Source organism: Pagrus pagrus (genome assembly GCF_965226575.1).
Source record: "Pagrus pagrus genome assembly, chromosome: 21".
Classification (NCBI taxonomy): domain Eukaryota; kingdom Metazoa; phylum Chordata; class Actinopteri; order Spariformes; family Sparidae; genus Pagrus; species Pagrus pagrus.
Genome location: NC_140208.1, coordinates 20,157,661 through 20,177,446, shown reverse-complemented (window position 1 = coordinate 20,177,446; position 19,786 = coordinate 20,157,661). Strand labels below are relative to the sequence as shown.

Genomic DNA, 19,786 nt, shown 5'->3' with positions numbered 1-19,786 from the left:
CTGAGGAAAAAAGGAGGGAAAAGGACAGAGAGAGGACAGAGAGAGAAAATAAGAGTAGAGACAAAGGAGAAAAAACTGCAAACTGGCAGGTAAGGAGGCGCACTACTCTACTGGACTGGACTGGACTGGACTGGAGAGTAACACACATTAGGCTGGAAAGGTGGAATGAGAAAGAGAAGAGAAAGTTGGGGGCACATGGTTATATTCACCAGGGTCTTTCAACGCCTCTTGTTCTGCTCTACCTCTTTACTCACCCCCCTTCTTTACTTTGGATTTGTCCCAGCACAATCCAATCAACAGTGATTTCTTGTAATGTGTTGGCCAGGCTTCCCTGTTTCTGAGACTGATGGTGTATAAATCGATCTCACTGCATCGTTGGATGTGCAGCATGGGCCAAGGTTACAGTGACCCTCTCTGGGGAGGACGTGTGACTACAGGGAAGCACTGTGATCATTAATGAGCCAAACTGGTTGTTAATTATACCCTGACAACCAGATGACATTCAATTCATTTTCAATTTAGAGGAGAAGATGACCTTTCTCTCAATGACAGAGTCTTTTGTGATAGGTTGTATCATTGAGGGATGTATAGATTAATTCTGGAAAGGATGCATACATAATGCATGATGAAGTGTCCTGGTAAGAGAAAATAATGGCTGAGGTGGTGACAAAGAATGCTATGATTTGGTGTTCCTTCCAGCAGGTCCATTATTTTCTGAATCAAGACTTTCGGAGTGCATTATTGTGCTTATATCATGACCACTTAATGCAGTTGGCTCAATTTGTTTTACATGGGTCATAAATTAAAGATTGTTGCAATAGTTTGTGTGCTCAAGAACTGATTTATAATGGTGGTTTGACTGTAGATCCTCAATTATTATATTAAGTGTTTTTTAAGTGTTTTTGATATATGAGTTTAACACCCACATGCCAGCCAATCAAACACATATTCAAGATGAATACTTGTATTTTGGATAACACTTTATTTCATGGGTGTGTAATTTCCTGGTAATTCCTCAGAAGTTTTCTGGAAAGAATTATGTAAGTTCGGACTAATTAAAGAGAAAATAGAGACAAAGTTATGATTGAGTTATTTAAGTTCAGTCAGTTGTGTTTAGTTTATAAGCATCTTTTAATCCCAACTAAATATTAATTAATTACTCACTTCTTACTGGATTATTAAGTCTCTGTATATGTTGAATTTTAATGCTTACTTTTAGAAGTATCAATTTTCCATGTTCTGATCTGCTGTAAAGTGACTAAAAGACTAAAAAGTTTTACTAGTGATTCAATGGAATCACTAGTAAAACTGGCTGGGTGTCTCCACTGCCCCTACGAGTAATAACAAATTACACAATTGTTTCCAGGAAATTTCCTACAAATCTATAGTTGCATATAAGAAATTAAAGGAAACTATTGGATCTGTATAATAAAGCGTTAACATATTCTTGCAGCTGTTGTATAAATTATAGAAAAGTTAGAATTAGTAAATTTCTGACTGCCTCCCAGTGGAAGAATCACAAAGACATCAGATTGGCTCAGTTTAAGGCTCAATCCCATTTCCAATTTTTACACCCGACCCTCGTTTTCAAGTGTCCCCCTCTCCCCTCACAACAGAGTTAGAAAGGGTAGTGGTTGATATTCCCTCCAATGAAATAAGATGACTTCTCGAAACCCTCATGGTTGTTGTCAATGGTGACTGAATGTTTCTAATATACTGTCTTGGTTTGAAGTGTCACCCTACTCCTCTAATCCCAACAAGAATTGGGACACCGATAGTAGGGACAAGGGCTGTTTTGGGATTGGGCCTTGGCCTCCTTTACTTTCTAAATAAAATTTTGGTCTCTGTTCAGACAGAGCTGTAGTTGCTAAATGCCCCATTATGTTCATCAGCTATTTGTTAACTCTGCCGTTTGGTGATGGGTAGGTATTGTAGACTCAGTTTATAGTGTGCATTTTCAACCAGAAGCAATGAGAGTGATTTCAAACAGTAATGGGTCAGAAAACCAAAACGATCAGCTGAAAAACGTTCTAAAGCTTTGGAGAGCTTTTGACATTTGGAAAACAGCGGTGTTGGGGATACAGCTCTCTGGGTTCATTTGTAGGAGATACCTTTCACATACAAGCAGACTTGTGATCCATTATTAATATTAAAAATCTGATTATAGCTGCTTCAAATGTTTTTAGTTGTGCTGGGGCTTATCCAAACTAGCTGTTTAGCTAATCCAGTTGGTTTCCCTCTGTCAACCTAAGACTGTGACAGCCAGTGTGTGACAGCAGTGGGAGGACAAGAGACTTTGAAAGTGGCCTGGGAGAGGAAACACTACAAGATACTGCAAAGGGGAAGAGGAGGAAGAAGTATGGAGAGAGAGAAAGAGAGGAACTGTCAGTACATTGCATTCCAGACTGGTTAGAAAGAGGGGGTTAATATCGTCGGGGGCCGAGTCGTCTGTCAGAGCTAGGGACCAGGATTTCTCAGAGGCCAGAGACAGAGCTTCCATCTCCGCTAGAGGGATCTAGGCAGGAAGAGACAACGGCTGGTGAGCAGAGAAAACAAACGCACGCTCCGTGCAACACACAAAAATGAAGGACGCTATACACAGAAAAGACCTGCCACTGACAGGACAATACATGATTGAAACAACACATATAAAACTGGAAGTATGTGGCACGGCAACAAAAAAGACAGAGAGACAAAGCAACATTTAAAGGCTGGAAACCACATGAGGATTTTTTCTCACCTTTAGACTGTATTGCTAATATTGAACTATGGGGTTACCAACAGCAACATTACGTCACGGTCCAGACACACACACACACACACACACACACACACACACACACACAAAAATATACAGCGTGATGATTCTGAACAACAGACAAACTGTTTAATGTCATGAAATGACAATGAACAAGCAGGCAGGAGTGGATTCATTTATATTGCATGTCCTGGAATGGTGGAGGCTTAATTTTAACGGCTCTAAGTGCCTACACAGCTAAATTTGCTGAATCCAGGATGGAGTTTTGAGTTAATTCACATCACTGAACCCAGCAGCTCTGCAGAGTTTTCATTCCTGAAGTGTTAAGAAGCCTTGAGCATCGCTGGCTTCTGTATATTTGGCCTCATACCTGCTTAACAGGAGAAATGCATTCTGACAGGCAAATGGGCCATCCGCACAGACAGGGGCAGGGGCCGAAACTCAATGGAAAACATTTCTGCCAGTGTATCAGGAGGAGAGAGGTGGCCTATGGCGCCTAATAATGACATCTCCAACCCATTTAAAGCTTTTAGAAGATGGGGTTTTGCGATGCTAATGAAATCAGTCCAGATTTGCCTTCAATTGAGGAAAAGAGACACCCAGATGCATTATTCAGTGACTCAGTGATCCATAGCTTATTGACTGTGCCATTACTCTGCAGACTTGTGTGTAAAAGTGTGAGCTCTTGCTCTGGTGGGTTTATTACTTTGTTTGGCAAAGTAGGGATTCACATATGAACATAACAACATGCTGCATGTACACGCAAACACACAGCAAAGACTCTGAACTCTGAACCATGTCAATGAGGCTACTAAACCAGACCAAAACCCTGCCAAGCATGAATGAATATAAGTGAGTGGAGACGTGAGCAGGGGGATGAGATCATAGCTGAGGCGGGACATGACGCACTGCACTGTGGTGGGCAACAGGGCAGGGTAGAACGGGAAAAATATTTAATGTGGAGAAATGCCAGTACGAAAAATGGGAATGGCTGCAGGGCTGTACGACATGTTCGAAACATCACATTAGCATGCTTTTTCTTAAATCTTATGAAATGAAGTTTTAACGGACAGAATGTACCAAATCCTGCCAACTAACTTTTACTATGTAGGCCAGGGATCCTGTACTCTACAATTGTTATCCATCTTTAAGTACTTTGGTCTGGTATTCATTCATGGAGTTTCATTTTTATTAAAACAAGTGGTAAATTGTGCCAATAGAGGTGAGATAGTTTCACCTGTTTTCAATCACAATCTGTTGTTTCAAGAGTCCAAGCTCATCTCCATTACTACATGGGGAGTAATCTGCCTTATTTAAAGGGTCAGTTCGCTCAAATTCATTCAAATACTTGCAACACTGCATCATATGTCTATGAGTCAGAATAATCTCAAGAAATGATTGATAAAATTGATTGACAAAAATGCAGAATTTTGTTTTGTCTTGTTTCGTACTCTGCTACCAACCTCTTAGATTCATCTGGATAAAAGTACAGTATGTAATTGTTGCCACAAGGGATCTCTTAATCAAAGCTATGTAAACAAAACATGTAGTTTGATGACGCTGTGGAGTAGCGTGGGATACTAAGTTGTTGTCTTCATTTTTTTAAACATCAGACAAAAATCTATCTGATGTGACTCGGGCAGTGTTCATGGACAAGGTATTCTATAAAAGTTTTATTCACGTTATGTTTCGTCGCGTTTGCTGACTTCCTTCTTCTGTATGACGTATCACCTGATGTTTCCTGGAAGATTTCTCTGGGTTTGAACAAAGTTGCATTCTTTTGGTAAAGTGTGAGTAGCCTATATAACTCAACAAAATATTAGTCATTTTTTTTTTATTTTAATGCGGGAATGTTACATAATATATCTTCAACCCTTGTGGGGTTCTAACCTGCCATGTTGTTTTTATATAACAGATTTAATGTGATATCTAAATCAACATAAACAAACCAGTCAATGGTTTGATGAAAAGAGAAATGTTATTGTCAACATGGTCCTACCAGCATAATGATAGACATAAAACATGTAGAGTAAAAATAATATACATATATCACCCAAACTAAATCAGTGCAAGATGCACACGAAACCAAAAAATAAATATCCAGGCCTATACACCCAATTACTCAATCAATACACCTAAATAATGCATCTGCCGACCAGGATCTTAAGTTTACTGGCACTATATTATTCTAGCAACAACAGCCTCTCTGTTTAAAAAAAGACTGATCCTTTTTCATCCATGGAGGTCAACAAATTTGCGTTTGTGCTTCTCACAGCGCTGGAAAATGAAATCTAAAACAGCAACATCTCTTTCTAGAGTCGGTGTCCCCATTGATCATCTGGATGATCAACAGAACAGCCTGTGGAAAGTTCTCATACAAACTATGCCTTTGGCAGAAAGTAGTTCCAGTGAGGTCTGTGGATTATCTTGAACTAGCGGGACCTTGTTTCTGACTGTTGCTGTTAAATTTTTGACATGTCATTATTAAAGGCTGTAAGCATAACTACAACCACAAAAACAACTCAATTCATTGCTTTGCGGTTAGAAGCATAAATTTATCAAAAGATGGATACATCAGAACTTTTGGGCAAAATTATTTGCATGGTTAGATACCACTAACTGAGGAAACAATTATTTTTTGTAACTTGGGTGAACCGACCCTTTTTTACAGCATCATCACTTGCTTTAAGAATGTCCTTGCTTCAAACTGCATTGGAATTGCAAACAATGGATATGATTGTATTTTACCTTGTGTGAAAAACAAGATTATCTGTAATCTTCCTGGATTTTGTTTTTAATATTCAGAAACTACAGCAGAAACTACTGCATCACAATTTTCATTTTCTCATGGTTACTTGTGCAGCCCTACACACTGGAGAGAAATAAGAACCACTATATGTATGAAATGGAGGAAGTGAGTCATCATTCTGGTGATTATTGACCTTCTTGTCGCTGCTGTGCTTGCTGGGCTTGGGGGGCAGTGCGTAGTAGTGGCAGATAGAGCCGGACAGGTTGTCCATCAAACTCAGCTCTCCCTCCATTGAACCCTGGATGACCAGGGAGACCGAGTCAAACTGTGCTCTCCGCTGGACGAACTTCCGTAATGCAGAGTGAAAAGACAGAAAAGAGAGAAAGAAAGGGGCAGAAGTTTTGGGGGGAAAAAAGACAAGGACGGGGGAGAAGGAAAGACAGAAGTAATAATAGAGACACATGAATAAATGTGGAAAAAAAGAATGGGGCACAAAGACAGAAAGGGAAGAAAAAGACAGCCAATCAGGTAGAGACACATAGATATACAAACAGAAATAAGCAAAAGGAAATACAAGTAGGAAAACTACATTATCTTTCAGTGTCTTACTAAATTACTAGCAGGCTTTCATGCAGAGCACAGCAACTGAATATTCACTATCTCCTTCTAAACAACATCCAGTTCAGGCTGTCTTGTGCTGCCATTTAATCCCACAGGGGGGCACTACAACACTGCATTAGGGCTAAAGACGAGACTGCGGTTGAACCACACAAGTTTTAGAGGAGCGGCAGTGGAAGACGGATAACATCTTAGAGAGGGAAACATAACGACGGCGAGACCTCTACTTCCTATCCCTAAAAAGTTCTCTGCTGACTAGAAATAGCTGTTGAAGTGAACAACAAGGCCCCGTGGTCCAGCTTTCCCATGGCACTGTGACCTATCTATGACTGGCATGTGCTCTACAGGGACCAGCTACACTCACATACACACAGACGCACACAGTCATGCACGCACACAAACTGTTAACCATCCTGATGCAGGTCAGTATGGGTTACAAAGGAATTTGCATATCCAGGAGATTTTCTGTATACACAATTGACTTGACATGAACCATAACAATGCATTCATTACTACACGTCTAATATCTGAGGGCGATAAGTTAATCACACATATATGTATCAACTTACATGGTGCCAGAGTGTGTAGTGAATGTCCTAATATGGTCATATCCGCTATAGTTTGTTTACGTTTAGATCACAGTTTGTATACTGAGGCAGTAAAGGGACATTCCTCCCAAGAAATCCATTATTTCAGATACAATCCAGCGTGCTCAGCATCCCAGAGAGTTAACTGATGGTTTGGACCGGAGTCAGGACTAATGACCAGAGACTTTGGGGGTCATCTGACTGACCGCACAGCCTGGCCCCCAGCAGAAAGTGACTTCGGAGCATCTGTCATGTCGCCCAAGATGCTGCATTAGCCACTGAGAATGGAATGACCTTACCTAGAAGTTACCTGAATGTGCCTCACCTTTACTTGTGTGCAATGATGTGAATCGTATCCTTACATATACTGAGCCAACAGTGGTATTAATTGTATTATAAATGAATCTCTATGTCAACCACATTTGACATGGGGTTATTGCAAATATCTAAACTAGCTAAACAAGCTTTATTTAAAATCTACGAATGATCTGTTTTACAATAATAAACATTAAAGGGGAATGCTCAAAGGAAATGGTATTTTCAAACGTGGACCTAATGTTTACCTACAGTATTTTGATGTCTAAATGATTCATATTAACCAACAGTTTTGGAATCAGTCCAGCAGATCGCCTCAACGTATGCAATGGCTGCAATGCAACTCCGACCGTCAAAGCTAAATTCGCTGAAAGTGCTTGTTTTTGCCACTGATATGCTGAGGTTGTCTGACAACATTAAGGAAATTATTACAGAGTTATAACTTTTTCTTAAATAAATAGATCATTTCTGTAACCAGAAACAACACAAGTCTCCATCTGAAATCTTAGGAGAGGTGAGCTGTTGCAGCAAGACAACGCTGGAAACACGAGGAGTTTAAAGTTTACCTAGAGGAAATAAATTCTCTAGCTACAGTTTATTTCCAGTAATGGCTGGCTATATAACTATATATAACTATATAACAATCCAGATGAACAACTCACCCAGGACACCGCAATTCCCCTTTATGCACACACAAAACCAGAGTTTTGTTTTTGGAAAACATGTAAACACCGCTAATGAGGGAAGCATTCTAAAAAAATACCTTCAAACCACAACCAAGAAATAGACTCTAGATAATACACATATACAAGATGCACAAGCAAAACATAAAAGATTTATCACCTCCAGCGGGGTGTCCAGGCATGAAGCAGGGTCTGCTTGGATGTTTACAGTGTCTCTGGTTATATCAGCAGTGGGTGAGTCCATAGGACCATCCCTTTCCTGCTCCATGTCCCCTCCTCCTGTTGACCTCCAGGGGGAACCCCCAGAACTTGACCTGTCCATGACCGGTGTCATTGGGTTGAGCTGGGGTGACCTTGTTGCCATTTCTTCCGCTTGGAGCCTGTTCTCCAGCTCCAACTCTGCCTCCAGCTCCGCCTCCTCCTTGGCTTCCTTGTTGCTCTCCTCCAGATGCTTCATCAGGACGGCAATGACAACGTTGACCAGGACGAACTGAGCGGTCAAAACAAAGGAGACGAAGTAGATGGGAGAGACCACAGTGTTGTAGCAGGTGGTGGTGGTGTCACCAGCGCAGTCCCTTAACGTGTCCTGAACGAAGCATGAAAACAAGACATGTAGGCATAAATGAAAGCTGTATGAGCTAACAGCCAATCAGAACACTGATATAAGATGATTCTGGAAAACCCAACATTTCGTTAAATATTGACAGTTCTAAATGTCAAATGGCAATGTTGTGTCAGTCAGTCAGTCCTGAAATATCTTAACCAACCAATTGCCATGACATATTGCACGGTCAATTATAGTTTTTTTTTTTTTTTAACATTGATGGTAATCTAACCATGAACCTTTGTGCAATGATGTGAGCAAGCTAACATAAATGCACATTAAGTAACTGTTCAACACCTATCGTAATGGTGAACTAGTCAGCTGTAGAGGACTGAAGACAGGAATGTACAAAGAAACGTTTATTAACATTTTGATGCTTTAATCAAACGGCTTGGTGTGCACAGAGACATACTACACAATAACCCTTGAGGTTAAGGAGGAAGGATGTCAAGCAAGACAAGGAACAGACCTAAGAAGTCCAGCCTCGTCCACCAACTCTGGGAGAGTAACAACTTTGTTTGCTCTCCAGACAGCGACTCCATCCACAGAGATGTTCATTAGACCCCTCTAGAACTATCTACTTAAATGTGTAAATGTATATATCTTGTGTTTCAGAACATGTAATCGTTTTGATATTATTAAACTCTGCTTCAAGTAGAGGCCAGTTCTCTTTCCGCACAAAGGAATTAATTAGTAATCAGTAAAAGAGCGGTAAAGATCCTTTTTCTTCCAAAACACAGCCCTACACTATAAAACTTTACCACACGTTCTGGCTCTCTCTCTTTTCTTCTGTCTGTTGTCCCGACTCTTGGTTTCTGCTCATCACCCTTTTGGGTCAACAGGTATTACGGGTGCTGGCTTTTGTTTTTCGCTTTTAACTGAAGACTAAACAAAGCTCTAGAATGAACTCTGAACTGAGAAGAAAGACTGCATAGATTCCTAAAAGCAACAAGCAAAGCCCGCCCTTTGCTATATGAATAATCATGAATTTTTCTCCTCTTTTTTAAAAAAAATTACTTAACTTTTAGACTTTTGAAGATTTTTATGGCTCCATGCATCCCGACTGTGCAGCCTGTCGCTGAACGCAACAAGACCGGAGAACACATGCTGTGTTTCCTCTGTGGCCTCCAAAAGGCCTTGACTGAGCCTGGATTCATCATCCTGAAGAAGCTTCACTGAACCTACTGTACAGTTATCATCTGGCTGTCTCTACGGATCCTGAAGATTTCTTGGCGAGTCTACCTGCCATGCTGGGCGCTTTCCGGGGAGCATCATTATCAGCCAATCCGTTACCGTGGAAAAGTAGGAAATAACCATCTTGATGCGTTATGTGTGAGAGTTGATGCAGAGCTAAGTCTTACATGATTTTTTGCTTTTTATGATCTAAGTTCCTCTTCTTGCGTTTTTGGAACGTTTTTATAAAATTCCTTCATTGATTCATTCATTCTGTCGGCAATAGTTTAATAACTAAACTTACAGTTAATTTATGTCTCATCATTTCCATTTAAGTTGTATATATGTACATATATTTTTATGTTTAGTTAGGTTAGTAAATAACTTGAATTAAGTTGTTGTATTTGTGTTTTCCTACATGGCAGAGATGGAAGTCAATGTCAATCAATGTAGGTGGTGCTCCTTTTAACAGGTGCTTAATAATATTTCATAAATGTGGGGGGAACAGCGCTACACATCTAACTACATGTTGTTGAAACATATTGGCCAGTTATATTATTATAGTATCATTATCCCCAAGTGTACAGACTTTCTTGTAAGCCACAATGGATTATTTTGGAACTTATCAAGTACGAGACTCTGACATACCTTCCACCGCAGAAACTGCCGGGGAAAATACAGAGGGTGAAGCTAATGTGCCTAACAATAGCCTTGCTACAAATGCTGCTATCAAATATAGGAGGTATAGGCAGTCAGCTAATGGGTTTTTGGCCTGAAAAAAAGTTGGAAAATCCCTGACTTTGTGTAACCATGAAGTTGACATTTTTAATTTTTGGTGAAATTTATGTGGACAAAGAAATAAGCCTGCTGACTTGGGTGATCAGGTATTTATCCAGCGCCACCAGCAGGTCAAAGTTTTTTCATTTGGACAGTGATGGTGTAGAATTGGTACATACAGTAACATACAAGCTTAAACATGCATTCTGCATTAGTATTTAGCCAGTTCAGCCTCACAGAGCAGCTAGCACGGCTGCTGTATTCATGCATGGATAATCACAAATAGCTTCATGGTTAAAATTAGGGAAAGATCAGGATCACAGTACAAAAGCCTAAAAACAGGACATTAAGTTGGTTCTCTGGTGTGAAAGTCAGATGCACTATTTGCCCATCCATCACCATGACCTCCACGCTCTTACTTTCTCCTTCATTACATAAAGACCACACCACTTCTACTGGCACTGAACATTGGCACTGAACTTAAGTGCGTTGCATAATTGTGCAATATAAATGTGATTGGTAGGGATAGTGGCCTGAAATAGAACATAGAAGAAAGACAAACAACCATATTAGAAGTTATTTAAAGGTAACTGGCAACTTACCATCTGCTGCAAGCCACATTTTGAACAAATATAGCACTTGAAAAGTACAGCAAAGGCTAATATTTACTACCAACTATTGTTGGACCCTGAGGAAAAAGTATTTTTAGTCATCTGCAGAAATTGGGTAAGCTGATGTGTTGGTATGTATGTGGAGAACATACAGTACCAACACATCACCACTAGATCTGCCTCTTGTGTTCCAGATGAATGTATGTGCACATGTGGAGGAATGAAAATGCATTATGTGTTTGTATGCCTGCAGTGGTAGTTTCACCTTCATTATGCCATTCCAGTTGTCTCCAGTGGAAACTCTGAAGAGCAGCAGAAATGCCATCCCAAAGTTTTTGAATGTAGCATAGCGCCCCAGACCTTCACATGGGTGGAGCTCATCGCAAACTGGGGAGACAAGGAGGAGCAGGGAGGGGATATGGTAGGACAAGAATAGTCAGGCAGTAAAGGAGAGACATGAAGATAAAAGATGATGCTTTTTGTGGCTTTTCAGTTGTCAACGACTTGGCTTTGCAATGAAATAATGACTGTTGTACTATTGTTTTACTTGAAAGCTACTTGCTTCAGTTAGACATCAGTCAGAAAAATCAATAAGGTATTTCAAAAAAACAATTAACGTGCATGCCTGTGCATGGACTGAGTGGTATGTATATGTGTGGATCTTTGTTTCAGCTTTGTCTTGTTTGCCTGTATGCATGGTGCATGTGCCCTTACTCAAGTCACCAAACAGCTCCACTCCCAGTGCTGCAAAGATAAAGAAGAGGAGCATGAAGAGAAGACCCAGATTCCCCACCTGCAGAGAGACAACAGGAAGAGAGAGGGATTAGTCAGAGGAGAGAAATCCCTGGCAAAATATACTAATAACAAGGGACAACAAACAGCTCATTCCAGTGAGAAAACAAATGGGAGTAGCATGACGAAGCAGCCAGAAGGAAATGTAAGCTATGGCAATTGGCCATTTACTAAACTCAACCCCGGACAGAAATTGTCCAATCATAGCTTAGCAACTGGAAGGCACAGCGGGCCTGTTGAGCTTTGGATTTCTCTGCGTGTTGAAGCGGTGAACATTGGGCTGCAGAAAGAGAGATACTCCTTATCTAAAGAGTTTGGTGATGGTTTCTTGTTTCCCTTTCCAAAACCAGAAAAACAAGACAAAAGATGTAAGGATGTATTAAATACTTGTCATAGTAGTTAATATGATTTTCAGCTGTAACGTTAGCATATCTGGCTAGAATGTTTACTTGACTGATGCAGATTTAGCTGCAGTCTTTTAGCATGTTATTGTGTCTGTAGATGTAGCCATGTACCCCTCCCCAGGGTTTGTAATGGGAAAGTCAGCTGAAAATATGAAAAAGTCAGCTGAGTTGGAGAAAGCATTTTTAAACAATTCTTCATGCTACCAGCTTAGCTTAATTAGCTAGCTAGCTACAACTGACAAAAACTGACAAAACTGAAATGAGCTTGAATGAGAGGCTGCTTCTGTCTACCTGCAGCCTATCTCAAATAAAGGACGCATTGTTTTAAACATTACTACGAGTTTCTTGTGCTACATGTGCTATGTGTCATGTGTGAATGACATGAAGGAGTGAAGAGCAGAAGAAGCAAAATTCTGAATAGATATAGATATGAAGAGTGAAAAGCACAGTTGATCTGGGACAACAGTGAAAAAGATCATCGGAAATAACAGCTTTAAAGGTGCAACATGCAAGAATTGGCACTGTCAAATTCATACTCAAAAAAAAAAAAAAAAGGGACAGTACATCACCTCAGTAACCGCTAAGTGTTGCTGCCATTTGCTAAGTAGCTCAGTTTGCCATGCAGCTAGCTGTCTGGACTAGGAGCTCGGGAAGTGTTGGTGTTTACATCACTAGCACATTGGACAATGATGGGCTGGGGGTAGCTGGTTAGCACTCTAACTTCAATAGATATCTCAACAAAACAGTACACAAGCGTAATAATTCCTTCACTTTCTGTTGATAAATATTGTTTTAAATGTTGTCAACTAAAATTCTTACATATTGCACCATTAAATACAGTCAGAGAGGGGTTTTAGTAATGGAAAGTTTAGGGGTTTGTTGCTCCTGCTACTGCTCATAGTCCCACCACCCTTATCAACAGATTTATTTACTATGAACATTGCTGACAAGCTCCCGGTGGAATTAGCATAGAACAACACTCAATCTCTCTCTGAGTGACAGACAGAGGTTGTATCAAAGAATTCTGTGAACAGAGGAGCGTTATTTTTTCTCCTCAGTCCAAACACTGCCGAAGTTGTTCTAATTTACAAACTCCACCACCCTCAAATCCACCCACCATCGTTCAAAACAAAGCCTCAAGCTACAATCATTTCCCAATCTCTGCAGGGAGCTGGTTATGCAAATAAGGGTCTCTAGAGTTGGCAAAAAAGCTCACGGGAAACAACAGCGCCCTGAAACAGAAGAATAAATACTGAAAAAGGAATGCCTCTGGGAGGTAATTTTAGGGACAGCTTCTGTGGGACGTGTTAGGAAGTGAAAGATCCATGGAGAAAAATACTGAGGAGGAAGGAAAAGAGAATTAATCGGCTTTGGTGGATGTTATTTAACAGATTTGACTGTGTACCTGAGGCAGGGCTTGCATAACGGTGTCCAGCAAAGCTCTCATCCCAACCGCCATCTTCAAGAGCTTCAATACTGTGGGGGGACACACATACGCATGGAGAAAATGAAAAAGTGTCTTACCAATATTAAGATTGTTCGGTCTTACATAAGAGGACAGGGGCTTGTGCCATCACGCCTTCTGTGAAAGTGAAAGGACTCAGACTAAGCCAGCTCTGTCAGTAAAAGATTTCCTTTTATTAAAAAACATGAAGATTTTAGGTAGCCTGATTGAGGTCATATCCTCCAGATTGGGGTTGCAGTTTGATGAGGTCACTGGGCGGCATTGGGGTACCAACAGAGGTACATCAGGATTGACAGATAATGCATAATAATTAATGGAAAAGTAGAGATTCACAAAAAAATGAGTTTTTCTTGACCTGGGCCAGCGACTTCCAGGAGTCTTCATTGGCTGCCAACCGCACAACAATGAGAAAACTTCAGAAAGTCACTGGTCTAGGAGGAAATGGTTCCAACAAACGAGATATGACATGTTCATGGCAACATTTACTGGTGCTGGTAGGCAGATTTTTTAATCTTTGGATCAAGAAAGGTTAGCAGTTTCCCCTGGCTTCGAGACTTTGGGCTAAGCTAAGCTAACTGGCTGTTGATCAAACCCTTACATTGACCACACTGACATGAAAGTGGCATAAATCTTCTCATCAAATTCTTTCCAAAAATGTCAAACTATTCCTTTACGCAGGAGCAATATAAATGTACAAAGACCTTGTATGCTTACAAAATACAGCAGGGAATGGAAATTGTCTGGACTGGGATCATATTGTTGTCACAGTAGGTTTTACTTACAATATTAGCTAATAAACCATACTATTCTAATGCACAATACCAGGGCTCTAAAACTAAGCAGCAACATTGAATACAGCATTAACTGTATTACTTACACTGACACTTTTTCTACAGACAATAAAACCAATACTGGTGTGCACTTGCCTGATTATACCTCTCATCAGGACTGTGTGTGTGGTGTAAAATGGTTCTAATCCTTTACTTAAGTAAAAGTATAAATACCACAATGCATGAATATTAAAGTCCTTAATTCTCAGTGTTGCTTAAGCAAAAGTACAAAAAGCAACATGACAAAATATACTTAACGTATAAAAAGTGAAAGAAGCTTCTCATTTTGCAGAATGGCTTCATTCACAGTGTTATATTATTTGAGACTATTATATGTTTTGTTTTAATCAGAGATGAATGCCTGCAAGAGCATTAATGTTGTAGTTCCTCAATATGGAGCTGATATTAGATATTTTGTGTGTTACTGCATATATTACTGGCATGTGTTTTATATGCAGTTTTGTAAAATGTAAACAAAAGTCATACTTGAGTAAGAATGATAAAAAGATACTGTGTTAAAAACTTATATAATAAATATAAATATAAAAAAGTCTTGAAGGAATCTCAAATTATAGCCACTTTAGTATCAACAGTAATTTTCTGGCAATAAATGTACTTAAGAATCAAAAGTAAGTAAAGGTGACTTATACAAATATTTCCATGTATGTATAGAGTATATATGGGTCAATTATCGGCCTGGTCAATTGTCAGATCCGTTCACAACATTATTAATTATCAGAATTTTTTTTCTTTTATCTGATTGCCGATAAAATTAATTAATCTAAAAATGTGCTACTTTGGCTCTGATGTAGCATACAATCTGCAAAGTAATTATTAACTTAAGTTATCACATAAATGTAGTTGAGTAAAAAGTGAATAATGTGCCTCCAAAATGTAGTGGAGTGGAAGTTTTAAGCAGAAAATAGAAATAGTCATGTAAAGTACCAGTACCTCAAAATTGCACTTAAGTACAGTACTTGTGATTAATACTACACTGTAGATCCAGGCACAGCTACTGAGAAGCAGCTTGAAAAGGATCGATGTTTAAACAGCGGAAACATTAAAATAAGATGAAACTTGAAATCGGCGAGGATGATCGAATGTGATTAGGATGGAGCCATTGTGTAAATTGAATCCAGCTAAATCAGATCTACATACTGTCTGAATATGAGATACATGGTGATGCCAGATAGAAAATGGAGTTGCTTACTGTGCCCATCTAAACACAACAAGATGACGTGTATGTGCCCGGTCCTCTATGTGACAGTAATCAATAACGACTTCCATGCTACTCCTGTTATTACACATTCAGTAATCAGACAAAACAGATGAGCCTCCCTCCTGTCCGTCTTATCTCCTCTTCTTCTCAGCTCTCCCCATCTCTTCCTCCCGTTAACTCCCTTCCAGGCTTCTCTTATCTTTAATTACCTGGACAAGTAATCAGCCTGAAGCACACGGTCAGTTTAGCTTTTCCTCTTCCTCCTGCCAAATCCATCCTGTCTTTTTAACTTGACCTTTCTCCTCCACTCTTTTCCTCCATTTATTCTCCCTCCAGATACACAGCATTCCCTCTATCTCTCTAACCCACCTACAAACCATCCCTCCATCCATTTATCTCTCATTATCCTCATTCACTTCATCTCAACTTTATTCGCTCTAGCATCAATTGCTCCTCTTTCCGACTTCTTTCCATCCTTTTCTAATCTATTTTCAGGTCAGAAGTTATTTATCATCCCTGCCTCTTCCTTTGATTTTTCCTCTCTTCCCTCTCTCTTCTCATTTATTCCCTCCATACCTAGTCTACCTCTCGCAGCTTAATTCATTTACTGTCATAATGTGTCTTGGCTCTCTCCCACCCTCAGCTATCTCTCCTCACCCCTCTCCCTCTTCAGTTTTATCTGTATATCATTCTCTCTCTCTGCTCCCTCCCAGTGCTGTGTTTGTCAGCTGACTGTGTTTCTCGGTGCCATCTGGTCGACTCACACCCTGCCCGAACCCTGCTGAGACCTGTCATGCAAAAATAACAAAGCGGGAGTCCCAGGGACGTGGATATTTTACAAGGCATCTTAAAAGTGCAGCACTGTGAAAGTGACCAGAGTGTGTATGTGTGTGTGAGAGAGAGTGTGTCAGGTAGGGGTTGGGATGGATGGATGGATGGATGGTTGGATGGATGGACAGGGTGGTCGTACCTCGTGCGATCCTCAGCACTCTCATGATGCGGATGATGGTGGGGTTGATTGGTAGAGAAGCCTCCTCAATCTTCTCCAGAGTGATGCCCATGATGGACAGCAGCACTATGACCAGATCCAGCTGGTTCCACCTACACACACAAACACACACACTCATCAATCCCTAACACTGACTTAGATATCCGTCTGTCCAATGGCTGCAAAATCTGATCCAAGCAACTTGTCAAAATCTTTGTCTTTAATATGGTGATGAGTAACTTCACCTGGATTTGAATAAGAAAAGAGTTACAATTCAATTTTGACTTCAAAATAAATAACTCCACTTGCTCTTAAAGTACTCATAACCCCACACTTCTCAGAAACCAGAGCCAAACCAGCTAATTTCATTATTGCAGACATGTTGTAGCACCTGCCATTCAATGATCCATTCACATATTTAAGTGTGTCAGATTTAGTGACATCTAGAGCTGAGGTGGCAAATGGCATTGCCTCATCCTTCCCTTCCCTTCCAAGACTAAAGGGGAGAACCTACAGCAACTGTAGAAACGTGGTGGTGAAACATGGTGGCCTCTGTGGAAGTGGACCTGCTCCCTCTGTAGATTTAAAAGGCTCATTCTAACGTAAAGAAATCACAACTGTACTTCAGTTTCAGGTGATCATACACTTATGAAAAAAAAATTATAAATATAAACTAACCCTGTACTTTCATGTCACCGACTTGCTGTTTAGAGGAGCTCATTAACTAAAGATTGTTGGGAGTTAGATATAAAGATCGATACCACAGATAGTAGAGGTTAGCTTACCATAATGACTGGAAACAGGGCAAAACAGCTAGTCTCGCTCCGTTCAAAGGTAACTGAATCCACCTCCAAGGCTAATTAATGAGCTCTTCACACCTTTTGAACGTAATCCATACAAAAACCAAAGTATAACAACAAAACTGTCTGTTTCTTGGCCAGGCGCCATGACTTGATGGATTGGAATTCTGGTTGCATGGCACCCTACGGTTGCGAGATGTAAAGCAACAAGATATAATGTGATATACTGTCGCTATAATTACATATGGAAATGAATATTATGTGATATAATAAGGCGCTTTAGAGGTGCTGGTATTTGATGGATTTTGATACCTTCAAACAGAGCCAGTATAGCTGGCAGCAGTTTTTATATTTTGGTAGACAGGTGAAAGTGGTACCAATCTTTTGATCTAACTCTCAGACAGCTTATAAATATTTCCCCAAACTGTTTCTTTAAGAATACTAATGAGTAAATTTTGCATTTTCAGACTTTTGTCAGGGATATTACAATGAAAACTGTTTTTCACTAAGGCTGGATTTACATTGGATCTGGCGGCGTGGTGAAAACTCAGGTTTTCCCATTCATCTTAATGAATGTAGTCCGTTTTGGCTGCAGCAGTGCGGCTGCAGGGGGTTCCCCAAAAAATGCAGCAGACTGTGGCGAAAAAGTTGAATCCGACTCAACTTTTGTAGAAAGTCATGTGATGTGATTGGCCACTGTCACGTTGCGGTGGCCAATCACATAAGCTGGCGATCAGACTATGACTAAAGCCACAGTGGAGTGTAACATAATGTGTCGTGTTAATTCACTGAGTTTGGCATTGTGCACCAGTTTAAAACACATCCCTGGATGCTGATGATCACGGTAGCACTGGCATGCTTAATCTACTGTGGCAGAGGCATGACCAGAGATCATAAGTAGAGTAGAACATGAGTAGAACGGGTCAGTGGCAGGACACGTTATTTAGCATGGATACATACTACAGAGGGAACACAACAGATTGCGTAGCATTAAGTTTCACTTCCACTTCGGTTCAGTCTTGTCCCCCAGTTTAAAACACAGCAATGATCTGCTTCATCCTGGTTGTTTACTGTTATTTTGAATCTGTCGAGGACAAGTGATCACTAGTAAGACCAGCTTGCCAGTTGCATAACAACATAGCCGCTTCGATTTTTGGCAAACTGATCAGCCTGAGTCCCTGACACATCTCAAACACGGACCATGGAGTGACACTCCCACACCACTGCACCAACCTGTGGCTTTTCACCTCATCCAATGTAATCAGGTTCCTTTACCGTCCTGTTGATTTGAAATGATCTGATCTGTTTTGTCACTGCACATGCATGATCATTCATAGCAACAAACATAAGCTGTGTACTAGAGTGTTCTTACAAGCTATTTAATACTCTAAGATTTAAGACTAAGATTTTGTGTGAAGTATCACTTTAATTATATGGAGATTACAGGATAAAGCCAAACCTCTAGGTTTTACTGGAGTTTTTATTAGTTTTTAAACAATAAAATAATCTCATAAACTTTAAATTTAGACAAGGAAGATTTTCAGGATGCATTGGAGTGTGCAGAAAGTTGAAGTGTTATGAGGCAGCAAAAGTATCATTTAATTTTAGTGTATCATAAAGATAGATTTGATCCAATCAGGAATCAGCAGGCTACTTGTTCTCACAGATACTGGGACTGACTTCAGATCAAAGTGTTGGGACCAAATCTGATTTTCCAGCCCCTGTGCAATAAATGTGCACTGAACACATTGTTTGGAAGAGAATGAGAGTGTAAAATTTGAGTCAGACAGCGGTGGGTGGTCGTACAAATCAGGTTTGACATTTCCATTGTTCCTTCTCCACAAGCAGGCTTTTCTCTTTCTTAGAGTCCACGAGACATATCTGTTCATCTTTCAGATACTCATTTAGATCAACACAAGAAAATCAACTTAAAATTAAATGGAGAGTGCAACATTATCCCTCGGGCTAAATGGTGTTTTTATCTCTTTGTGTGTACCTGTGTGCAGCATGTGTGCAGTGAGGTACTATCAAAAGGGACTGCTGCCAAATCCAAAAAGGATAATGGTCTACTCTGGCAAAGAGAATGGACATCATGGAGCCCTTGGTGGTCAGCTTGAGTCCAATAACATGATGCCTCCGCTGAGGTGTATGTGTGTGTTTGTGTGTATATTCATGTACTGTATGTGTGATGTCAACATTTGTGCTGTTGTGATTGTGTTTGTGCATTATTGTGCGGTTTTCAGGGGGACGCCAGGGATTTCAAAGCTATGAAATCATCTAAGGCAGCATGTTTTATGGGTGTTTAACGAGGCCGTTTGTATTCATGCAGGCCTCAGTGAGAACCATCCACCAAAGCACCTAAGAAAAAGCTCATTTAAGCTCTGCGAATGCTGCCTCAGATTTTCCACATGAC

General features: G+C 40.2%; 1 protein-coding gene across 15 annotated transcripts in view; it reads right to left on the bottom strand.

Moving 5' to 3' along the window:
* Window positions 1–19,786, bottom strand: part of cacna1g (calcium channel, voltage-dependent, T type, alpha 1G subunit) — a 173,533-nt gene that overhangs the window by 9,293 nt on the left and 144,454 nt on the right. For 12 of the 15 annotated variants that reach the window (XM_084343142.1, XM_084343143.1, XM_084343132.1 and 9 more), the window contains 7 exons: window positions 16,556–16,686; window positions 13,477–13,547; window positions 11,590–11,668; window positions 11,141–11,262; window positions 7,871–8,296; window positions 5,701–5,853; window positions 2,393–2,515 (listed from right to left, as the gene is read on the bottom strand). In XM_084343142.1, coding sequence (XP_084199268.1) covers window positions 2,393–2,515; window positions 5,701–5,853; window positions 7,871–8,296; window positions 11,141–11,262; window positions 11,590–11,668; window positions 13,477–13,547; window positions 16,556–16,686 — 1,105 coding nt within the window. The remainder of the gene's footprint in view (window positions 1–2,392; window positions 2,516–5,700; window positions 5,854–7,870; window positions 8,297–11,140; window positions 11,263–11,589; window positions 11,669–13,476; window positions 13,548–16,555; window positions 16,687–19,786) is intronic. The other 3 variants (XM_084343144.1, XM_084343135.1, XM_084343136.1) reach the window with 3 other exon arrangements.